This window comes from Rhineura floridana, chromosome 4, assembly GCF_030035675.1.
Source record: "Rhineura floridana isolate rRhiFlo1 chromosome 4, rRhiFlo1.hap2, whole genome shotgun sequence".
Lineage (NCBI taxonomy): Eukaryota > Metazoa > Chordata > Lepidosauria > Squamata > Rhineuridae > Rhineura > Rhineura floridana.
In genome coordinates this window covers 186,272,698-186,293,247 of record NC_084483.1, presented here as the reverse complement: position 1 = coordinate 186,293,247, position 20,550 = coordinate 186,272,698, and the positions used below count along the sequence as shown (strand labels likewise).

The 20,550-nt window shown below is 46.0% G+C and overlaps 1 protein-coding gene across 4 annotated transcripts in view; it reads left to right on the top strand.

Annotated features, from left to right (window-relative positions):
• Window positions 1-1,621: 1,621 nt before the first annotated feature.
• The window catches only part of LOC133383898 (phosphofurin acidic cluster sorting protein 2-like), a 241,831-nt gene continuing 222,902 nt past the window's right edge, over window positions 1,622-20,550 (top strand). For all 4 annotated transcript variants that reach the window (XM_061625494.1, XM_061625493.1, XM_061625492.1 and 1 more), the window contains exon 1: window positions 1,622-1,942. In XM_061625494.1, the coding sequence (XP_061481478.1) occupies window positions 1,752-1,942 (191 nt within the window). In that variant the 5' untranslated portion in view covers window positions 1,622-1,751. The remainder of the gene's footprint in view (window positions 1,943-20,550) is intronic.

Sequence of the window (20,550 nt, the reverse complement as noted above, 5' to 3'; positions counted from 1 at the left end):
AAGCAAAAAGAAGCAAGCCTGCAAGGAAAGGCTGCTTTCCCCCTTCCTTCCTGGCAGCCAGCCCACCTCCCTGAGGGGAGGGGGTCACAAAAGGTTTTAAGCTTATAAAGGGGGTCCCATACTCATAAAGGTTGGGAACCACTGTCCTAGAGTATTGAAGGAACTGGCTGAAGAACTCTCAGAGCCGCTGTCTATTATCTTTGCAAAATTGTGGAGGACTGGTGAAGTGCCGGATGACTGGAGGAGAGCTAATACTCAGGATGGAGTATTATGTGAACTCACCCTTATTCAATTATTTTTGCAATCTGAATCAATCTATAAGTTTCTTGGGAGTACTCTAAAACAGCAGTCACCAACCTTTTTGGGTCACTCAGCACATTTGGAATGTTGAGAAACTGCCATGGGTGCCAAACACAAAATGGTTATCTTGGGCTGTGTATCATAAAACAAAATGGCTACTGTGGGCATATGGCATAACATAAAATGGCAACCACGTGTAGAAGAGCAGAAAAAGAGGCAGGACAACAAAATGGTGCAGACATGCCACTTCCCATCACCCTCCCACAACAATGTCTGATTCAGGACTCTTCTTATGCTCTTAAGTATTCTACAGGGGGTAATTCACTCTGACACTCATGGCACCTGTTGAAAACAATAAAGGACTAATCCAGAGATAGGGTCTTATATATTTGTGCACATTGGATGCCAGATTGGACAGGCAAAGGGAGGAGTACTGTAAAAGGGGAGGTGTGAATCCACTGCTTCTGTTATCCATGGATTCAGATGCAAAGGTACAACCCCATTACAATGGAGCTTTTTGGACGGAACCACATTTTTTAAATAAATAATTTTATTATTTTATTATTTATTAAATTTATATCCTGCCCTTCCTCCCAGAAGGAGCCCAGGGCGGCAAACAAAACACCAAGATACACCCGTGGAACACTCTGCGGAGGCTGCTGTTCCATGGGTGAAGATACACTGGTGGAACAGCTAAAATGGGATGGAGTCATAGTTGGGATAGAAGTGGCATGTGAGCACATGTATACTTTATCCTATCATAGCCACATTGCTGTTCACCAACAGAACTTTACAAACATCCCAGATCTGGCACGAGAAATAACTGTCCTCCCATCAATTGCCCCACACGCATTGCCCTGATGGAGCAAAGCGTATGGTGTAACTTAGTATACAATCACTGCACACTATCACCAGTATGTCAGCCCACCAATTGTTCTACCTAAATATAACCTACATCCAGTGTTACAACAGATTTTTATTTTTGTATGTAATATCAAATGTAACCTGCATTTACTGTTTCAACAGATTTTTAACTAGTAGTAGTAGTAGTAATAATAATAATAATAATAATAATAATATTGACAGCCCATTCTTTATTGGATGAGTCTCGTGTCATTCAGCTCCTTTCTGGTCCTTAAGGATCTGTTTCCCCACCCCTTTTTAATTCTCCCTTCCTAAGACTACACCCAGCCTAGCCTTCCTTCTTTCAAAGCCTGCCTCCCGCGCCCTGATTGGTTCGTGCTCTGGAACTAGCCACGCCCCTCCACATCGGTTGGTCAGCGGGCACGGCGATCCTAGCCCCCCCGCCGCGCCCGATTGGTTGGCATCGCCGCGGCCCGCCCCACTCCGCCCGCGCTGTGAGGCGGAGGTCGGGGCTGGGCCGAGGGTCCCGGCCGGCCCCCTACATCCCCTCCCACCGCGCCCAGCTTGGGCTCCAGGATAGCGGCGCGATGGCGGCGGCAACAGCGGCAGCGGGCTTGCTGGGGTCCGGACCCGGAGGGGCGGCCGGCGCTGCAGTGCCCCCGACGGGTCCGTGTGGGGCGTCGTCGGGGGTTTCTGGGAGTCTCGGGCCGGTCCCGGTGCCCATGAACCTCTTCGCCACTTGGGAGATCGACCGCTCGGCGCCCAGCTGCGTGCCCAGGTGAGGTGGGCGGTGGTTGGTGGGGGCTCCTCGTGTCAGGGCGGGGTGAGCTGAATGATTGGGGACAGAATTGGAGGGGCGGCGGCAGGAGAGGACCCGGTGCGGGAGGGGACGGACGTGGGAGGGGGGGTGGAGGCGTGGCGCCGGCATAACGGGGTGTCCGGCGAGAGGGTGGAGCGAGTGTGGTGGGGGCTTATCGCGGTGTTTGGTGGGGTGGCTAGGAAGTGGAGGTTTAAGTCTGGGGTCTTGGATCGAGGTGGGGTGGAGTACTAAAGGCGCGCGTTTATAGGATGGTCAGGAAGATCTGGTGTAGATTGTAGGTAGGGATGGTGCAGGATTCTTCTTTTTCTCTCCCTCCTTTAAAACTGTGCATTAATGGTTTGCGTATGGGAGAGTGAACACAGATTGTGTGTGTAATATATATAAACAGGGCCTATTCGCTCACACACTCTCAAGAATATCTTAGCTTGTAATGAGAAGCTGAGATTCCATTCTGATCTTTTTGAGGTTCTTCAGGAAGTTTGTGCAGGAGGGAGGAGGTAGTGTGTATATTATCTAGGAGGGTTATGTCAAGTTAGGTGTCTTTTGTATGTGATCTTGGGGACAGTTGAGGTTTGCTACCTCCTATTTTGTTGAATGTTATGGGTATCTGTTTTTAAAGAAGGAGCAACAACAGGTGGACCACCTAAGTGGTGATACTTGGCCCATAATTGCCTGCAAACCATAAGTGACTGGACTTTGCAAGAGACCACTTTTTTGTGGGGGGGTGGTGGTATTGGACCTTGATCCTAACTCCCCGTTTGTCAAACTGGCGGGCCAGGAAAGCTGGTGGTAGAGCAGTGATCTACAAGTTGAAAGGTTTGGCTCGGAGAGAATTGTGTGAAGGAATCAGTGAGGGCTTATTCACAGAATTATTTACTCCTCTGTTTTACTGTATGCTGTTTATTTTGAACTGTCTTTCCCTGGTGAACTTTTTAGCAAGACACGAGTGGCTACTCCTGTCCCTGGAATGTGTACTCCTAATGACCATAGGTGTTGGTGATGATGGGTCATATAACTGCATAACATCCATCTTTTTGCACAATTACTTTCACCCAGTTTATTCTATTTGTTTTCATTACATGCTCATCAGTGGTTCTCATCTCTTCATGCCTTGCTGAAATTAAGAAGGCTTGATGGTGATGAAGCTGGCACTGCCAGGGGGAGGGGAGTTTTTACTTATCCTACTTGAGTGTTCAGCTGGTCAGTAGAATAAAATGTGGCTGATGTGCATGGTTATGTATTTGGGTTTGTCTGGGCAGGCAACATTCACTCCAATCCAATGCCAAATTAGGTGTTCCTGTTCTGTTGAAAATCACAGCTTTAGGTTCCAATCCTCACTTACTTGAGAGCAAGCCCCATTGAACTTGGTGGGACATTAACTTCTGAGATGACATGTATGGGATTGTGCTGTTAGACAGGTAACTCTGTGCTGGGAGACCAAGATAGTAGGAGCGCATATCAGTTCACTTGTGGCCAGAAGTAAACTGGCCACTTGCTCTAGAGTGAGGAACTTCTTGTAACTGTGCCAGGAATGGAAAATATATGGCCCTCCAGATGGACTACAACTCCTATCATGCATGGCTGTGCTGGCTTGGGTTGATGGGAATTGGAGTCCAACAACATCTAGAGGGCCACAGGTTCCTTATTTCTGATGTACACAAATGCAGATGCAAGTAAAAGATCTGTAGGGACTGTTAAAATGGTTCTGTCCTGCTAGCATGAACAGCTACATGACTGCAGGTGCATTGCAAAAGGCTTGCATGCCGTGGCTGGTACTACAAATACTATAAGAGGTCCCATGCTACATCTACAAGAAGCGGCCAAGAGAAGAAGCACCTAGCTGAAAGGGAGAAACCTCTAGGCATGCTTATCTTCCTAGAATAGCAGAGTTTAGTGTTCACCCTGGCTGTGCATCTCAGCATGCCGTCTTTAGTGGCCTGAAGAAGAGGATTTTCCCCCTCCTTCAGTTTGCTTTGCATTTGTCTTTTGGAAGTTAAAATAACACAGCCCTAAAGCAGGAGTGGTTAAATTTGAGGCCCTTCAGATGTTGTTGGACTCCAGCTCCCGTCAGCCACAGACAGCATGGCCAATATTCAGGGATGATGGAAGTTGTAGTTCAGCAACTTCTGGGATGACCAGAGGCCCCTGGTCTAAAGGGTGTTGCTCATTGTAATTGACTGTGTGAACCAGTTTGCTGAGATTAATTTGGGGGAGGATGGGGAGAAGGATTAACCTCTCCAACTGGTAAACAAGGGTTTATGCAAATACAGAAGAGGGTATGTTACCAAAGCAAGCTGCTTTTGAAAAGCTTTGTGTATCCATGGGCTCTGTCACTTTCCATGGCAACTGATGGGAACTGTCGCCATGCAGAGAAATCATGACTTGGAATCTTGCTTCTATTAGCAGTTTGTATTGTTTATGCAGCTCACCGCTTTTGCTTTTCAGTCAGTGTGTCCTGCTGTGCAATGGTTCTTTTTAAGTAGGTACTTTGTTTTTTAACTATAGAAGAGATGCAAGGCTGTAAAGCAGCCTTTTCCAAAGTTGGTGCCTTCCAGATGTTTTGAACTGTGTTTCTCAGCAGCTCAAGCCAGTGTTAGGTCCAAACCCAACACGCAAGCTGTCACTGTCTACTCAGCTCACATACACCCGGGAAGGTGCGGAGTTGAGAGCAAGAACCTATTGCCAGAGGCCAGGAAATAACACACAATATTACCTTTGCAAAGGGGTCCCAAGACCTGCCAGCAAGTGGCCTTTCAGAAGTGGGAACCCCGTTTATTGATACACACAAGATTTATATAGTTTCCCCAATGGTTACAAAATGGGGAGCAGACATCATAAAGAATAGAAAACATTGCTAGACATAGTAACATTTTAGATATGGAAAAAGGGGTGCTTAGGATAACAAAAGCCAGGAACATCTTGCCTTCTTTCAGACATAGGCTTGCATAGTTTATACGACCTTGAGATAAGCACTCAGAGTCAGAGGAACAAAGGATAGATAGGAGCAGGGGAGGTTCGGTTATAAGTGGAATCATTAAACTAAGAATGCACTCAGGTTACATCTTCTACATTTGTAAGAGTATGCGTGTCAAGGTCTACAACCATGTAAATGAAGCATAGGCATTCTTTTGTGATACAGTTGGTAACATCATATAAGACATTGAGTATAGATATTCACAAGGAATTGGGAGGGGAGCACATTTCCAGTTCAATCAGGCTTTTATTCACTTAGCCACTGGAATGTTTGGGGTCAGGTCATCGGGAAATAAACTGATATCTACTTTATATCGAGTCAGTAATATTTCCATACCCAACAGTTCCCCGTCAGCTGAATACCCTATTTCTGTTCCCAAAGAGGTCTTAGCGCCATTTCCATTAAGGTTGGCTTTGGTCTTTTAGAGAATGAAGCCAAAGACCTACGCAAGCAAGTAGACACTAACTGGATTATGTTAGGAATACATTGAAAACAGCAACAGCCCAATATAAGCAAAACAACTATCACTATATAAAACAGTATTTTGTGCCAGCTGGGCCAGCTAGAAAACCAGTCAGACACACTTGAAAATAGGGAAAACTTCTCAATACCTTCCACGTCATGATAAATTTTCCCAATGTTGTTTAAATGTTTTAAAACATCAGCCTTACTATCTGTAATATGGGTGCAGCATTTATTGCCAATTAATGCGCATACACCGCTGTGGGAGCTTAATATAAAATCCAAGGCTAATCGATTTTGTAAAACTACAGTTCTTATTTGGCCTTGTTCATTAGTCAAATCTGAAAAGGAAATAGCAGATTCGTTCATAAACCGCTCAAAAGATTGAGAAAGTTGTACTAATTCTTGGTAATTCTGGGCTGCACCGTAATTAGGGAAGGCTCCTCTTACTATAGCTTCCCCTGTTCCCCTACGGTTCCTGTGGCGAGATATCGGGAGTAGGGGGGGTCACTCGGAGCCCTGGGACCACCCTACCCAGTGTGCATGTCCATGAGCCATTTTCTGGTAACTTCCGCACTGCGGAGTGCCCGCAAAGCCACCAAAGGCCAGCTGGTGTCTGGTGGTCTGCTAAATCCAGCAAAAAAGGAACTGCATGGTGATTGGCAAATGTTAACTGTAATAAATACTGCCAAATCGAAAGCCAAGTCATATTACCTACTGAATGTGATCCATTTATCAAAGTCCAATTGCCGTTACCAAGCGGAAATATTACATTCCCACACACCATTCCCCCTTGTACTTGCGTTTTGCTGCTCACACAAACTTCGCTGTTTACGGATCCACTAATAACCAGGCCCCCCTCGAGTACCTGAGAACTAGAGTGGGAGGCGAAAGAAACATACTCCTTAAGCGGCAGAGGGGCCCCTGTTAAGGGGACTCCCGCCTGCCCATGTGGTGATGAGCACAAACATAACAAGTTCCTTGCTTTGGTGCTGTTGCTTCCAATAATGCCACAAAAGTATTCCCACCCCATCCTGTAACTGCTTTTGTATTTTGTAACATTTTGAAATTTATGTTCGACCGGGCTCAGTCTGACAGAGATGACACCTTATTTCGTTGTTCGAGTTTGTCTTTTAACTCATTGTAACATGTTAACTCAACAATACCTATACAAATTTTCACAGCTTTGTTTCTTTTAGACCTGTAAGAAATCATGTTATATTCTCTCATTATGGTATTTTCATCCATGTCGGGGAGGCAGCCCTGCTGGTTTGGCGGCATGCGTAGTTTCTTACAATTCAGTGCTAATCGGATTGGCCATTCTATCTCTACTCGTGTGCAATGAGTGGCCATTTTTCCCGTGTGATTATGTTGCAACACTACTGCTGCTTTACACAAACGGCCTGCTATTTCCGATTTTATCAGACCTTCAGGTATCATGCTTATATCGTACCAAAAGGGATCCGGACATTCAAGTGTCTTTGGGACTGTTTGTCCCCAGTCCACAAGTTTGTGATAATCTGAATCATCACAGATCTTGATGCCTGGCGGACAACACAGGCACGTTACATAAGAGAAAAAGAAAAATAATACATAAAACTGAACTGGAGAAAAAAACATGTTTGTAACGTAATAAAGTCTTATGGCAGTGTAGGATAATTCAGTCAATATCAGCGTCTTGGAACGGAAGCTGGTCCGTGTGCCACTGTCCTGTCTCTCCACTTCTTCGTAAACGGAGTTTGGGAACTAATGGTGGCGGCGAGGCAGATACTACTGCCGGTTTCAGATGAGAATGATGAATCCACGATTTTCTTCCCTGTAGGAAGATGGCCGTCTGTGTGGATAACAGGACCTGGTGCGGTCCCGTATATCATGGCTGTAATGAATCACCTCTCACGAACTTCTTAGCCCACACGAAATCTCCCAGTTGGTACGGGTGCACTTGGTCCTTGAGAGGCACCGTCTTTGAATATCGGCCGGTTCTGCACAGTTCTCGCAGCTTTTGCTGTAATGAAAGATACTGGGATACAATTATATGATCCCCCCCAATAGTGAAACATCCACACTTGGCAAGGAACCGCCTTTCACAGGGGGTCTCCCATACATTAACTCAAACGGGGAAAGCCCTAAAGCCCGCGTAGGACACGTGCGCAAGTGGAACAAAACTATAGGAAGTACCTGAGGCCATCTCAACCCTGTTTCCTGCGTATACTTAGCCAAAGCTGATTTAATTTCTCGATTATATATCTCCGTCGTCCCAGATGATTGTGGATGGTACGGAGTATGAAATAAATGTTTAACACCCAAGCCTTCCTCGATTTTAGCCAAAACCTGTCCCGTAAAATGTGTTCCTCGATCTGAGTCAATTGCTGCTGGAACACCAAAGCGAGGAATAATTTCTTTCAGTAGTATTCGTGCTACTGTGGTTGCCGTTGCGTTTGCTGTAGGGAATGCTTCTATCCAAGCTGTGAGTGGGGAGACCAACACGAGTAAATGGCGCTTTCCTTCCGCCTTTGGCAAATCGACAAAGTCTATTTGAATATGAAGAAATGGAGCAGCGGGCAGCGGTCTACCCCCTTGTGGGGCCCTATCTGGAAGAGCAGGGCCGTTTGCCTGGCAAGTGTGGCATGCTTTCACTATTGCTGTACAAACAGGCTGGATCCCCGGGGCATACCAAGACCGAGTCACCGCTTCCACTAAGGCATGCGTGCCATAATGCCCTCCATGAGCGTAATGCCATCCAGCCGCTACTTGATATAATGAACGCGGTAGACACGCTCTGCCATCCGGCATGGTCCAGAGCCCTTGTTGCAACATTGCTCCTAGGGCAGCCCATTGCTTAGTTTCCTGCGGGGGAACTGAAACAGTTAGAGGTGGCACAAAAGTGGTTGTGGCTAATGCCAATGTAGGTAATGCTAAAGGCAAAAGAGCGGCTTGTCTCGCAATCTGATCAGCTAAGGCATTTCCCAAAGTCACTGGATCTTGTTCCTTAGTATGTGCTTTACAATGTACCGCAGCTATTTCCAGGGGTTCAAGAATAGCATGTAACAGCTTCTGCACCAGCTGTAAATGTTGAATCGGTTTCCCCCCCGCTGTAGTAAACCCTCTATATCGCCACAGATGTATATGACAATGGATAACCCCAAAAGCATACCTGCTGTCCGTGTAAATCATCACCTTTCTTCCCGAAGCAAGCTGGCAAGCCCGTGCAAGGGCATATATCTCTGCTGCCTGTGCACCCCATTTTCCAGGCAATGTAGCCCCTTCTAGGATCTCCCATTGAGTCGTGATAGCAAAACCCGTATACCTTACCCCATCTTGATAGTAAGAACTGCCATCAGTAAATAGAACGAGGTCTGAGTCTGGCAACGGTTCGTTAGAAAGATCCGGTCTGATCTGCAACGTTGACTGCAGAACTTGCACGCAATCATGATCAGGAAGTGGGATGGGTAAGTCGGGCAAAAGTGTGGCAAGATTCAATGGGCCACAGCGCTCAAAACGCAAATTCGGATCCTCCAGGAGCTCCGCTTCCAGCTGCTGCTGTCTCTGAGCAGAGAAAACTTGCGTAGTACCTTTACGCAACAATGCCGAGAGAGCGTGTGAAGTCCAAACAGTCGTAAAATGTCCAAGTGTAAGTCCCTTTACTTTAGTCAAAAGCAAGGCTGCTGCCGTTAACGTGCGCGTGCGAGTAGGTGTACCTCGCGCAACATTGTCAATCTGCTGTGAATAAAAGGCTACTGGGAAATGGCTAGGGCCATATAACTGAGTCAAAAGCCCACTTGCAACCCCCGCCCTCTCATGTACAAACAGATGGAAGGGTTTGTTGTAATTCGGGGGCTTCAGAGACATTGATGTAGCTACACTCTGTTTAAGCAATTGAAAAGCCCTTTCAGTGTCCCGGTCCCATTTTATATGATCTGGTGCCTTGTTTGCAGTTAACACATGGAGTGGTTTGCTCAACTCACCACAGGAGGGCAGCCAAGGCCTACAAAATCCAATAAGCCCCAGAAAGCCTCTCAGCTGGTGCTTCGTTTGCGGAAGTGGGCAGTTCTGTATTGTGGCTACTCGCCCTGGGTCCATTTGCCGTCCATCCGGGGTTAAAATAAAGCCCAGATATTTAACTCTTGGTGACAGCCACTGTATTTTCTTCGGGTCAATTTTATGGCCCCTTGAATGTAAATAAAGCAGAAAGGTCTTACCGTCATGCCGTAACCCTTCTTCTTGTTCATTTGCCATCAAAATATCATCCACATACAAAACAAGGGTCAAACCCTGTTCTGGAACAAACCCCTCGAGATCTTCTCATAGGCACTGACTGAATATTCCGGGTGAATTGCAGTAGCCCTATGGAATTCGGGTCCAGACGAAAGACTTTTGGTCCCATTCGAAACCAAAAAGAAACTGAGAGTCTGGGTGCAAAGGAATACTAAAAAAAAGCATTTTTCAGATCAATAACAGTAAACCATTTGGCATTCCATGGTATCTGGCTGATAATAGTCACTGGGTCCGGTACGATTGTATGCAAAGGGACCACATACCTGTTCACTGCTCTTAAATCTTGGCAAAATCTCCAATGAATTGGATCCCCTGGTTTCTTTGGGGGTTTCTTTATTGGTAAGATAGGCGTGTTACATGGAGTCCTTTGAGGCCGGATGATGCCCTTCTCTATAAAACCCTCTATTATGGGTAATATGCCTTCTCTTGCTTCCAGTGATAATGGGTACTGTGCAACTCATGGCGGGGGAAGAAAAGGTTTTACTTGTATTCTTACCGGATGCGCTGACCGAAGTAATCCTACATCGGTTTCCTCCGTACCCCAAAGTTCCACCGGCAGTCCAGCCAGATCTTCCGGTAATCAGTATCCCTTAACTTTTTCCCTTACTTGACTATCGGATAATCCCAACATATTCATTAATAAACCCACCCCTTCAGGAGTGCAGGTTAAAGTGGCCTCAAGTTTACATAACATATCGCGCCCCATCAGAGGAGTGGGACAAGAAGCAGAGTACAAAAAGACATGGTTAAAACTTCTGTTTTTGTAAGTAACAGTCAGGGGAGAAGTAAGACACATTGAAGTAGGATTTCCATCCACTCCCATGGTTAACTTCATATCATTACTCAGTCATTCCGGCAGTGCAATATTAACCAGGGAGTAGGTGGCTCCTGTATCGATCAAGAAAGACATGTCGATACCCTGTATATTAAGGGAAAGTCGCGGTTCCGAGGTGGGGGAAGACAAAGAAAGGAAAAGACCAGCTAAAGACATAAGATTCATTAATCCCGACACATGTGCATTGCCATCCTCCACGCTTAGTCATTGGGAAGCAGGCGGCTGACGATTATACTGCGCCCATGCAGCTGGCATTTGCTGCTGTGCCGCCTGCTGCTGCTGCTGCTGCTGCACTGGAGGTGGCGGAGGAGGAAAATCCGCAGGCGCACCTGAAAAATCTGAATATGAAGTATTAGAATATTGTTGAGATTGATCGGAGTTTCCCGATCTCCACTGCCAATCCCGCTTAAAATGAGTAAAATCTCCACATTGATAACAAGCCCTATCTCCTTGCCAGGACTGGTGCGCCTGTCCCCTTCCTCTTTGATCTCCTGCCCGAGGCCCCCTCGGAAATCCTCTCCCTCGGAAACCTCTACCCGGCGGCTGGCCTCGAATTGCCAGTGCCAATATCTGAAAATCCTCCTTTTTCTCCTTTTTCTTACTCCGCTCTTTCTCCTTATCCCAAATGAAATCCGCTACCTCTAAGATCACTGTCACAGCTTCCCCTCCCCATCCTGGCCGGTAATTTAGAAAATAGTCGCAAACAGGCGGTTGCGCCTGATGGACAAATGAAGAGATCAAGGTGGGATGATCTTGTACTTTTTCTGGATCCAAATTAGTGAAGCTACGCGCTCCCTCCAACAGGCACGTCCAAAATTGCCTTGGGGATTCGCTAGCTTCTTGTTTAATGGCCATGAATTTTGCTTGGTTGGGGGGCTTCTGTGACATTTGTCTCAGATATCCCAAAATCCTCTCCCTATCGGCCTGCAACTGGGTGCGGCAGGGCTGCGTCCAGTCCCCCGCACTCCAAGCCACTGCCGCTTGTGCTCTGGTTGCCCAAGCCGTTCGCGCCAAAGATTCGGCCGCCCACGCAGCCTCCAGCGCCCACAATCTACTACGCTCTTCTCCAGTTAAAACTCTCCTAAGCAGATGCTCCACATCCCCGTACGTGGGATTGTGGCTCTCAAACAGTCTGCTTAGCAATTCCCTTATTCTTCTTGGTTGTTCTCCAAAAGTTCCAGTTAACTTGCTCCACTCCTTAAGATCCCATTCCAGCCAGGTCTTGTGCTTGACCACCTCCGTATGCTGGACCTGTCCAGCAGCATCCAGATACGGTTGGTCGCGCACAATCAAAGGCAACTCTGTGGTCAAAAGCAAATCTAATTCCCGTTCCTTCTCCTTCTTTTTCCTCTCTTCCTCTTCTTTTCGCTTGCGCGTGACCATTCCCCCTGAGGCCCCCTCCTCCTTTTCCTTCTCTCCTAGCTCATCATCTGAGTCAGGAGGGAAATCTTTTTGCCTCGCCTGAGGAGTTCCACCTTCGGGGTTATGAGGTGGAAGCAGGGCAGAAGGTATAATGGAACGACTTAAAATCATTCCTCTATCTGATTCATCATCAGCAAAATAACTGGGGGGGGATCCTCCCTGGTCAGAGATCTCACTGCCACTACAGTAAATCCTTTCCATTTCTGCGCTCCGGTTTGCCACAGGAGCCAGAAATCTATTTGATCTGGGTGGTTTACCTCAATCCGCCTCCTAACTCCCCGTAACGGAGTGGCTTCAAAGGAACCACCTCTCGGCCACCTTTCACCTGGGACTGAAACTGCAGTTGTCCGCGGCCACACCTCTGCGCAGAGCTCAATCATCCTTTTCTTTTTCATGCCCTTTAACACCGGCAACTTTTTCTCCTCCCACAATTTACACATTATTCCCAAAGGGCCGTCCTCCACCGGAATGCTCCCTTTTTGCCCCATAGCGTCTGGCAAAGATTTCTCAACTGCTGCTTTACCCACGTGCTGTCAACCGATTCACCTCCCACGACAACCGAGAGAATACCTCTCGTGGCGTGTGTTGTCAAGAGGGGAGAAACACACCGGCAGCACACGGTTCGCACAGGAGATTCCGGACGAGCACCCAATTGTTAGGTCCAAACCCAACACGCAAGCTGTCACTGTCTACTCAGCTCACATACACCCGGGAAGGTGCGGAGTTGAGAGCAAGAACCTATTGCCAGAGGCCAGGAAATAACACACAATATTACCTCTGCAAAGGGGTCCCAAGACCTGCCAGCAAGTGGCCTTTCAGAAGTGGGAACCCCGTTTATTGATACACACAAGATTTATATAGTTTCCCCAATGGTTACAAAATGGGGAGCAGACATCATAAAGAATAGAAAACATTGCTAGACATAGTAACATTTTAGATATGGAAAAAGGGGTGCTTAGGATAACAAAAGCCAGGAACATCTTGCCTTCTTTCAGACATAGGCTTGCATAGTTTATACGACCTTGAGATAAGCACTCAGAGTCAGAGGAACAAAGGATAGATAGGAGCAGGGGAGGTTCGGTTACAAGTGGAATCATTAAACTAAGAATGCACTCAGGTTACATCTTCTACATTTGTAAGAGTATGCGTGTCAGGGTCTACAACCATGTAAATGAAGCATAGGCATTCTTTTGTGATACAGTTGGTAACATCATATAAGACATTGAGTATAGATATTCACAAGGAATTGGGAGGGGAGCACATTTCCAGTTCAATCAGGCTTTTATTCACTTAGCCACTGGAATGTTTGGGGTCAGGTCATCGGGAAATAAACCGATATCTACTTTATATCGAGTCAGTAATATTTCCATACCCAACACCAGCATGGCCAGTGGTCAGGAATGATGGGAACTGTAGTGGAAAACATTTGGAGGCTACCAGATTGGGGAAGGCTGTTACTAAGAATAGTAAAAATCAAGAATTTGTTGGCCTACAGTGTTGCTCCTCAGCCCACACTGTTGCAGCTTCTTCAAACTTTTCAGGCTTCTTGCAAAGATATGAGGCTCTATTATGAAAACAAGCTTGAGTCGAGTGATCACGCTTTGTATGAGATTTGTGAGGGGTGCTTGCGTGTCTTTTGTGCATGCGAGTAATGTTTGAAGAGTATTTGAAGCTTGTGTGTTATTGCGTAACCTTGATGTTTGTACTTCTCTCTCTATATCTATTTACACTTATATTAACAGATCTGGAAGGTGCATATCAGAATGCCATTCCTCCTCAATTTGAAAGAATGAATATTACTGTTTTTATGCTGGGGAGAAGCATGGCAACTTATGCTGTAGTTGGCAGAGATGGCTGTTCCTATTAACATCATTTGCACAGTAGTTTCTTGTCCTTTAAGGATTCAAAATTGTCCTGAAGGCAAACTTGTGTGACAGTTTTGACTGGGGTGGGGTGGGGAAGCTGAGTTCTAGTGCCCACTGTTGTGTCTGAACATGTTCTTAAGTTGCAGTAGGAATAGGAACTGGTCCGCTGCTGAGACGATTGAAGGCATTATTTACTGCCAAGTTGTCCGAGTTGCTAACCTTTTCTAGATGTGTCCTTTGTAGTAGTAGTAGTTGTTGTTATCATTGCTTGCCCTTCACCATTAGGCCTCAGCGCAAGTTACAAAAGTTTAAAATACAGTATTAAAAACAATTTGAACACATTACGTTCAGAGGAATAGTGTGGGCCCTGAAAACATACATCTCAAGTGCCAACAGCGAGGGTAAAGAGGTGCATCTTTCGCATTTGCTGAAAACTATACAGTGAATGTGCCAGACAACCCCTGTAGGGAGGAAATTCCACAACTTAGGGGCTGCCACAGAGAAAGTACTCTCCCCCAAACTACCAAGAATCCCCCCTCTGCTTATCTTAACACCGTAGAGGGACTGTAGGGAAAGAGATGGTCTTTCAGATACTTGGGACCTAAGTCGTTAGGGCTTTAAACACTAACATGAGAACTTTGAATTGGGCCAGGCAATGAACTGGCAACCAATTCAATTGTTTTAAAACAAAATCAAAAGTGGCTCTGAATCCCATGTGGGAACAGTTGTTTTTTACAGTTTTTTTTTTTGTGGGAACAGTTTCTTTTTATGTTTGTTGGCACAGGGATCTTTGGCACTTGCATTGTTGGGGTTTTCTGGCCAATCTTCTGTGGTCCAATCTCTAATTTTTATTGTAACAGGTGCCACGCTGGTGTTTGAAGCTTGCACAAGCTGTGATGTTTGAGCTACTGGTATATTGGAACACTTCAGGTTGCTTAGGAACAGGAGAAAAAGAATACCAAGGAAGAGTAGGAAGTGTCACTTTTCAGAGAAAGCACAATGTCTCTCTCTCCAGTCCTAAAGCAGGGACAAAAGGCTTCTGTTGGACACAGCTGTGTTAAATTGCCTGGTGAGTTGCACCCAAGGATCCATGTACTGCAGAGGCAGACAAGGAAGGCTTTCAGCAAGATCCCCCATGATATTCGTGTTGGCATACTGGTAGAATGTGAGCTTGGTGGTGCTACTGTTGGGTGGATTTGTAGCTGGTTGATGGATACTTGCCAACTTGGAGAGAAATGACGTATGGAGGGGGGCACAGGGTTCGGTCCTGGGACCAGTGTTTTATAAATGGCTCCGATGAAGTAGTGATGGGAAAACTCATCAACTTTACAGATGATACCAAACTAGATAGGGTAGCTAATACTACCCTAATAGAAGACAGAAATCTGATCCGAGATTTTGACAGGACAGAGAAATGGGCCAAAACTAACAAAATGAATTTTAACAGAGATAAATGTCAAGCTCCACATTTGGGTCGGAAGAATCAATTGCACAAATGCAGGATGGCCTTTACAAAAGCACATTGTAAAAGGATCTAGTGGTTTTAGTAGACCACAAGCTAAGCATATGTGAGGAGCGTGATGCAGCAGCTAAAAAGGCTAATGCAATTCTAGGTTGTATCAACAGCAGTATAGAGTCCAGATCACAATAAGTAATGATGCCATTCTGTTCTGCTCAGGTCACATCTCACCTAGAGGCACCACAGGGCAAGAATATCTATGGACTGGAATGTGTCCAGAGGAGAGTAGCGAAAGCTATGGAGTGGGTGGGCTGGAACCAAGTCCTATAATGAAAGGTTGAAGGACATGGGTACGTTTAGTCTGGAAAAGAGACAAATAAGGGATGATATAAAAGCCATGTTCAAAAATGTGGAGGACAATCTCACAGGTGATGGAACAAATTTGTTTTCTCTCATTCCAGCAAGTAAGATCTGAACCAGTGGGCTCAAAATTAAAAATGGATTTAGGCTAAACATTAGGAAGGACTTCCTGATGCTATGAGCTGTGGAATAAGCTGCCTCAGAAAGTGGTAGACTCTTCTTCATCAGAACTTTTCAGGCAGAAGCTGGATGTCCCACCTCTCACGGATGCTGTAGCGGTGGATTTCCTGTATCTCCCGGGAGTTGTACGAGATGACCTTTGAGATCCCTTAAAACTTTGGGTGGTATTCAGCTAAGTAATTGCAATAATGCAACTGGACTTCCCCCCTCTTCACCCTGTGCACACCCCATGCTGTGCCCAAATCTGCTCCAAAGTGTTGGTGGGACCCCTAGAACAGATTTAGAGGTTGCATGGTGGGAGGAGAGGGGGAGAGCATTCTCTTGAGCAAGGAGAAATCAGTGACTTAGTGTTACATTGAATACAATCTCCTGATTCTGTGTTACACACTCTTACATAAGCAAGCACACACATAGTTTCCTCCCTCCTTTCTTCATGTCTCCCCACCTACTCCCCCTCCAGCAGTTTTTTTCATAGATCCTCATTTGAAACTTGTGCAGAACATCTCAAAGTATGGAACATCAATGTTGGAAGGGAATTGATTCACATGTACTTCTCTTTATTTGGCCAGAAATCCCCTTGAGATGAACGTGGGCGGCAAATAATTGTTTGTGGTCTACAAAAATCTTGGGATGGTGACATTAACGAAGCAGGGGAACTTGGCAATAATTATGTGGGGACAGAGTCATAGAATCATGGAACAGTAGAGTGGGAAGGGGTCTATAAGGCCATCGAGTCCAGCCCCCTGTTCAATGTAAGGATCCAAGTTAAAGCATACCTGACAGGTGGCTATTCAGCTGCCTCTTGAATGCTTCCACTGTTGGAGAACCGACCACTAGGTAATTGGTTCCATTATTATACTGCTGTAATAGTTAGAAAGTTTTTCCTGATGTTCAATTTGATTGGACTTGCTGCTTTGAAGTTGTCTGCATATGAAAATCTGAATTCAGTCATGCCAATGGTTTGTTTTGTCTCGCGTTGAGTGACTGCTGTTCTATCTGTTGTTTTCCAGAGCTGTATGCAAAAGTCCTCCCCAAGCCCTGCTCCCTGAGATGCTTTTATCTTGGGAATCGCCTGGGACCTTATGCATGCAGCACATGCGCACCCTATCGCTGAACCAATCTGGTATAGAGATGCTCAAATGGACCATGGGGTGTGGAATGTTTAGCACAGCTGTTACCAACCTGGAGACCTCTAGATGTTTTGGACTGCAAATTGCAACAGCCTTGGCTATGGTTGTGCTGGCTGGGGCTGGTAGGAGTTGTTCAAAACGTCTGGAGGACTCCAGGTTGGTAAAAGCTGCTTTAGCAGGTATCAGTTGAACAGATTCCAAGACTGACATCATTCTAGCATTCCTTTGCAGAACGATCTATGGGAAAATGCCTGGACCCATCTGAATTGGAACTTCTTGTCTGCCCCTTTGGCTGAATGTGGGAGGAGAAACAGGTCATGCTTTATTATATGTGGGTTTTTTTTAGGGTGGTGCTGGGGGAGAACCATGACCGTGCATAGTGCCTTACTTTGCTGATCTCGTCAGTATCGGCAGAATCTTTCAGTGATGACCGTTGCTACAGTACCTGAACACCTGTTTCTCTTAGCAACAGGAAAGAGAGCTGCTGCCTCTGTTGCTCTGATCCTCAATAGCAGCCACATTTGAAGGAGAAAAATCTTCCATTTCCTTTGCTTGGTGTTTTCTTCTGGCGTCAGTGGGGGCAAGGGGTGACTGTGAGGCGGTGGTTGATTATTCTGTAGGGCACTCCCTATTTCTTTGTTGTTGAGAGCTCATTCTTGACCCTGGATCAAAGGTGCAGAGGGGTGGCACTGTTGGAGTTCCTGTGTTAGTGAGGGCCACCATAGATCACTGGCATGCTGTCCTGGGCTGATGACTTGTGTGCTTCCATGTCCAGCCTGCAAAGTGGGCTGCCGAGCAGGAATTTTTCCAGTTAGGATTAGGACATATCCTGACATGTCCTTCAGGAGGCCAGGCTCACTTGAAGGCCTGGAAGGAGGGAATGTGACCAGCAGCACTGTTTGTAGAGCAGGGATGGCTAATCTGTGACCATCCAGAGTGTTGCTGAACTGCAACTCCCATCAGCCCCAGCCAGCATGGCCCAGTACCAGGGATGATGGGAGTTGTAGTTCAGCAACATCCTGGAGGACAACAGGCTACCCATCTCTATTGTAGAGCCATAAGGAGTTTCTCCATCTTGGAAGAAGACTCCTGTTAGATGACTCTATGGTCCTTCAGCAGCAGTTGCAAAACTGGGATTTTGCCAGTGTTGGTTTCGTGAAGGTCATGCATACGCACTAAAGTAAAAGGGTATATATAGAGAATTTATGCCTGTATTAGTCCACTCACTTCCCATTTCAGATCTGCTCCCAGGTAGTATAGCTTTCTGGTTGCCCCAAAGATGGTTGTTGGTTCTAGTATTGTTTCTGGCTCTTTTGAAAATACTTATTTATTTATTATTTAAGCCATTTCTATACCACTTAATATATATATAAAAATCTCTAAGTGGTGTACAAAAGGTAAAACAACAGCAAATATTATAAAAATATACAATAAAGCCACAATACAAATGCATACATAATACAAATTAACAAATAAATATTGAAACAGTTGCCTTGCACTTCTCCACTCAACATCTCTCGACCTCCTGGCTCTCACCCAGGGTCCAACACACACAAATCGCCCCCGAAGGCTCAAAAGCTTTGCAGGGATCCCAAAAATGGTGAACAGAAGGATGCAGGGGCAGCTGGAGGCCTGGCCGCTCCTGCGCTGGAAGGTGCCATCGACAAGGATGCCATTCTTGCCAAGGCAGCATAGGTAGAAGTGTGGGGTGCGGAAGGCGAGCTCCAGGTAGTGGCACGAGATGAAGCTGGAGTGGCCCATGTTGAAGTCCACCGAGTCTTGCGAGGAGCCGCGGCCCATTGTTACCAATTCCCGACACATCACAAACTCAAGGTCGTGGCCCCGAAGACATGACAGAGGCAGCTCCGATGCCAGGCCCAAGGGGGAGCAGGAGGAGGCCGTCAACACTGACATATTCTATATTTCCTAACTCTTCCATCTCCATCTCCTCGGGCTCACTCAGCTGCTGCTCCCCAGGCTTCTGGGCTTCTGCTGCTGATGCAGATAATCATACGTTGCTGGTGCGCTTCATTTGGCTTGGTAGGTCACAAGTTGTGCAGGCTGGAGCACTTGGTTGCCTCAAACAACTAAAGAAAAGCCAGAATACTTGTTCACACCATGCGTAAGCTATGGAATTCGTCCCCCACAAGAGGTGATGATGGCCATCAACTCGGATGGCTTTAAAAGAGAATTAGACAAATTCATGCAGGATAGGTAATCAGTGGCTATTAGCCATGATGGCTATGTTCTACCTTCACTATTGGAGGCATTATGCCTCTGAATACCAGTTGCTGGGAATCATAGGTGGGGAGATCATGGTTCTCTCAGGACCTAGTTATGGGCATCTCCTGGGCATGTGGTTGGCCATTTTGAGAACAGGATGCAGGACTAGATGGGCTGTTGGCCTGATCCAGCAGGTTGTTCTTAGGATTTTTAATTTTTATGTTTACTCTGCTTTTCTGCCTTTGGACATACACAGTGGCTGACCAAGATTGAAAACAAAGCATTAGAACAGATAACAGATAAAGGCATGAGTGGAGAACATGTGTCTCTTCAGACGTTGTTGGACTATATCATCATCGCTGACCACTGGCCATGCTGGCTGGAGCTGATGGGAGTCTACCAACATCTGAAGGACTGCAGATTCCCTGATAACAAGAAGCAGTTTAAGACGGCAGCATATGAAAACTGACCAAACTATTCTTCACCTACACTACCTTTGTTGATGGTCAACTCAGCCTACTTTAGAAAAACCCAAGGACTTGCTACAGCACAGACTTCCCAATAGAAATTGATGCTGAGTTGAGTGATTTGACAAGGTCCCTTCTGTGAACTGTTATTTGATTGAAACCAGTTGATATATATGTCTACTGTATCCTATTTTAATACCACCTATGTCTAATGTCACATGCAAAATATCACATCCTTATGATGAGCATCCTCATCTTCGGATGCACACCTTAACGTGGTGAGGGGGTTTGAGTGTGTTGAAGAAGCTGAAAGCAATGCCGTCAGGGGTCTAGACCAAGAGGCTAGACTCCTAGCAGGGGCACCCAAGGCAGAATGGTCACAGCTGAGACACCAGACTCAGGTGCATCCAAACTCAGAGGAAGGCAATGGTAAACCACCTCTGAATATCTCTTACCACGAAAACCCTATGAACAGAGTATCCAAAATGCAACACAAGATAGTGCTGGAAGATTTTGCATTCTTGAACATAGAGAGATAAGGCAGGTTGCTCTGTTTATACTGTGATGTCATCAAGCCTGGAATATTAACCCAATTGTTGCTGAAATAAGAAGTGGTTTTTCTTTATTTTTGTTTTGCTTTGTTTTCGTGGTTTTAAAAATGGCAATCAAGAAAGTGGCTGAGAATCTGGAAGTAACTATGTTTCAGAAAATAATGGATGAGATTGAGATAACGAAACAAACCCTGCGACAGGGTAGTAAGGAGCTGAAAATTGAACTGAGCAAAATGACGCAGGAGTTTAAAGAAATAGGGGATCCTGTGAGAGAGGAGAATGAGATCAGAGATGAGAAAAGAAAAAATAAAGGGAAGATACAAGCCCTGGAGATTGGAACAAATGTGGAATTGGAAAAAGATC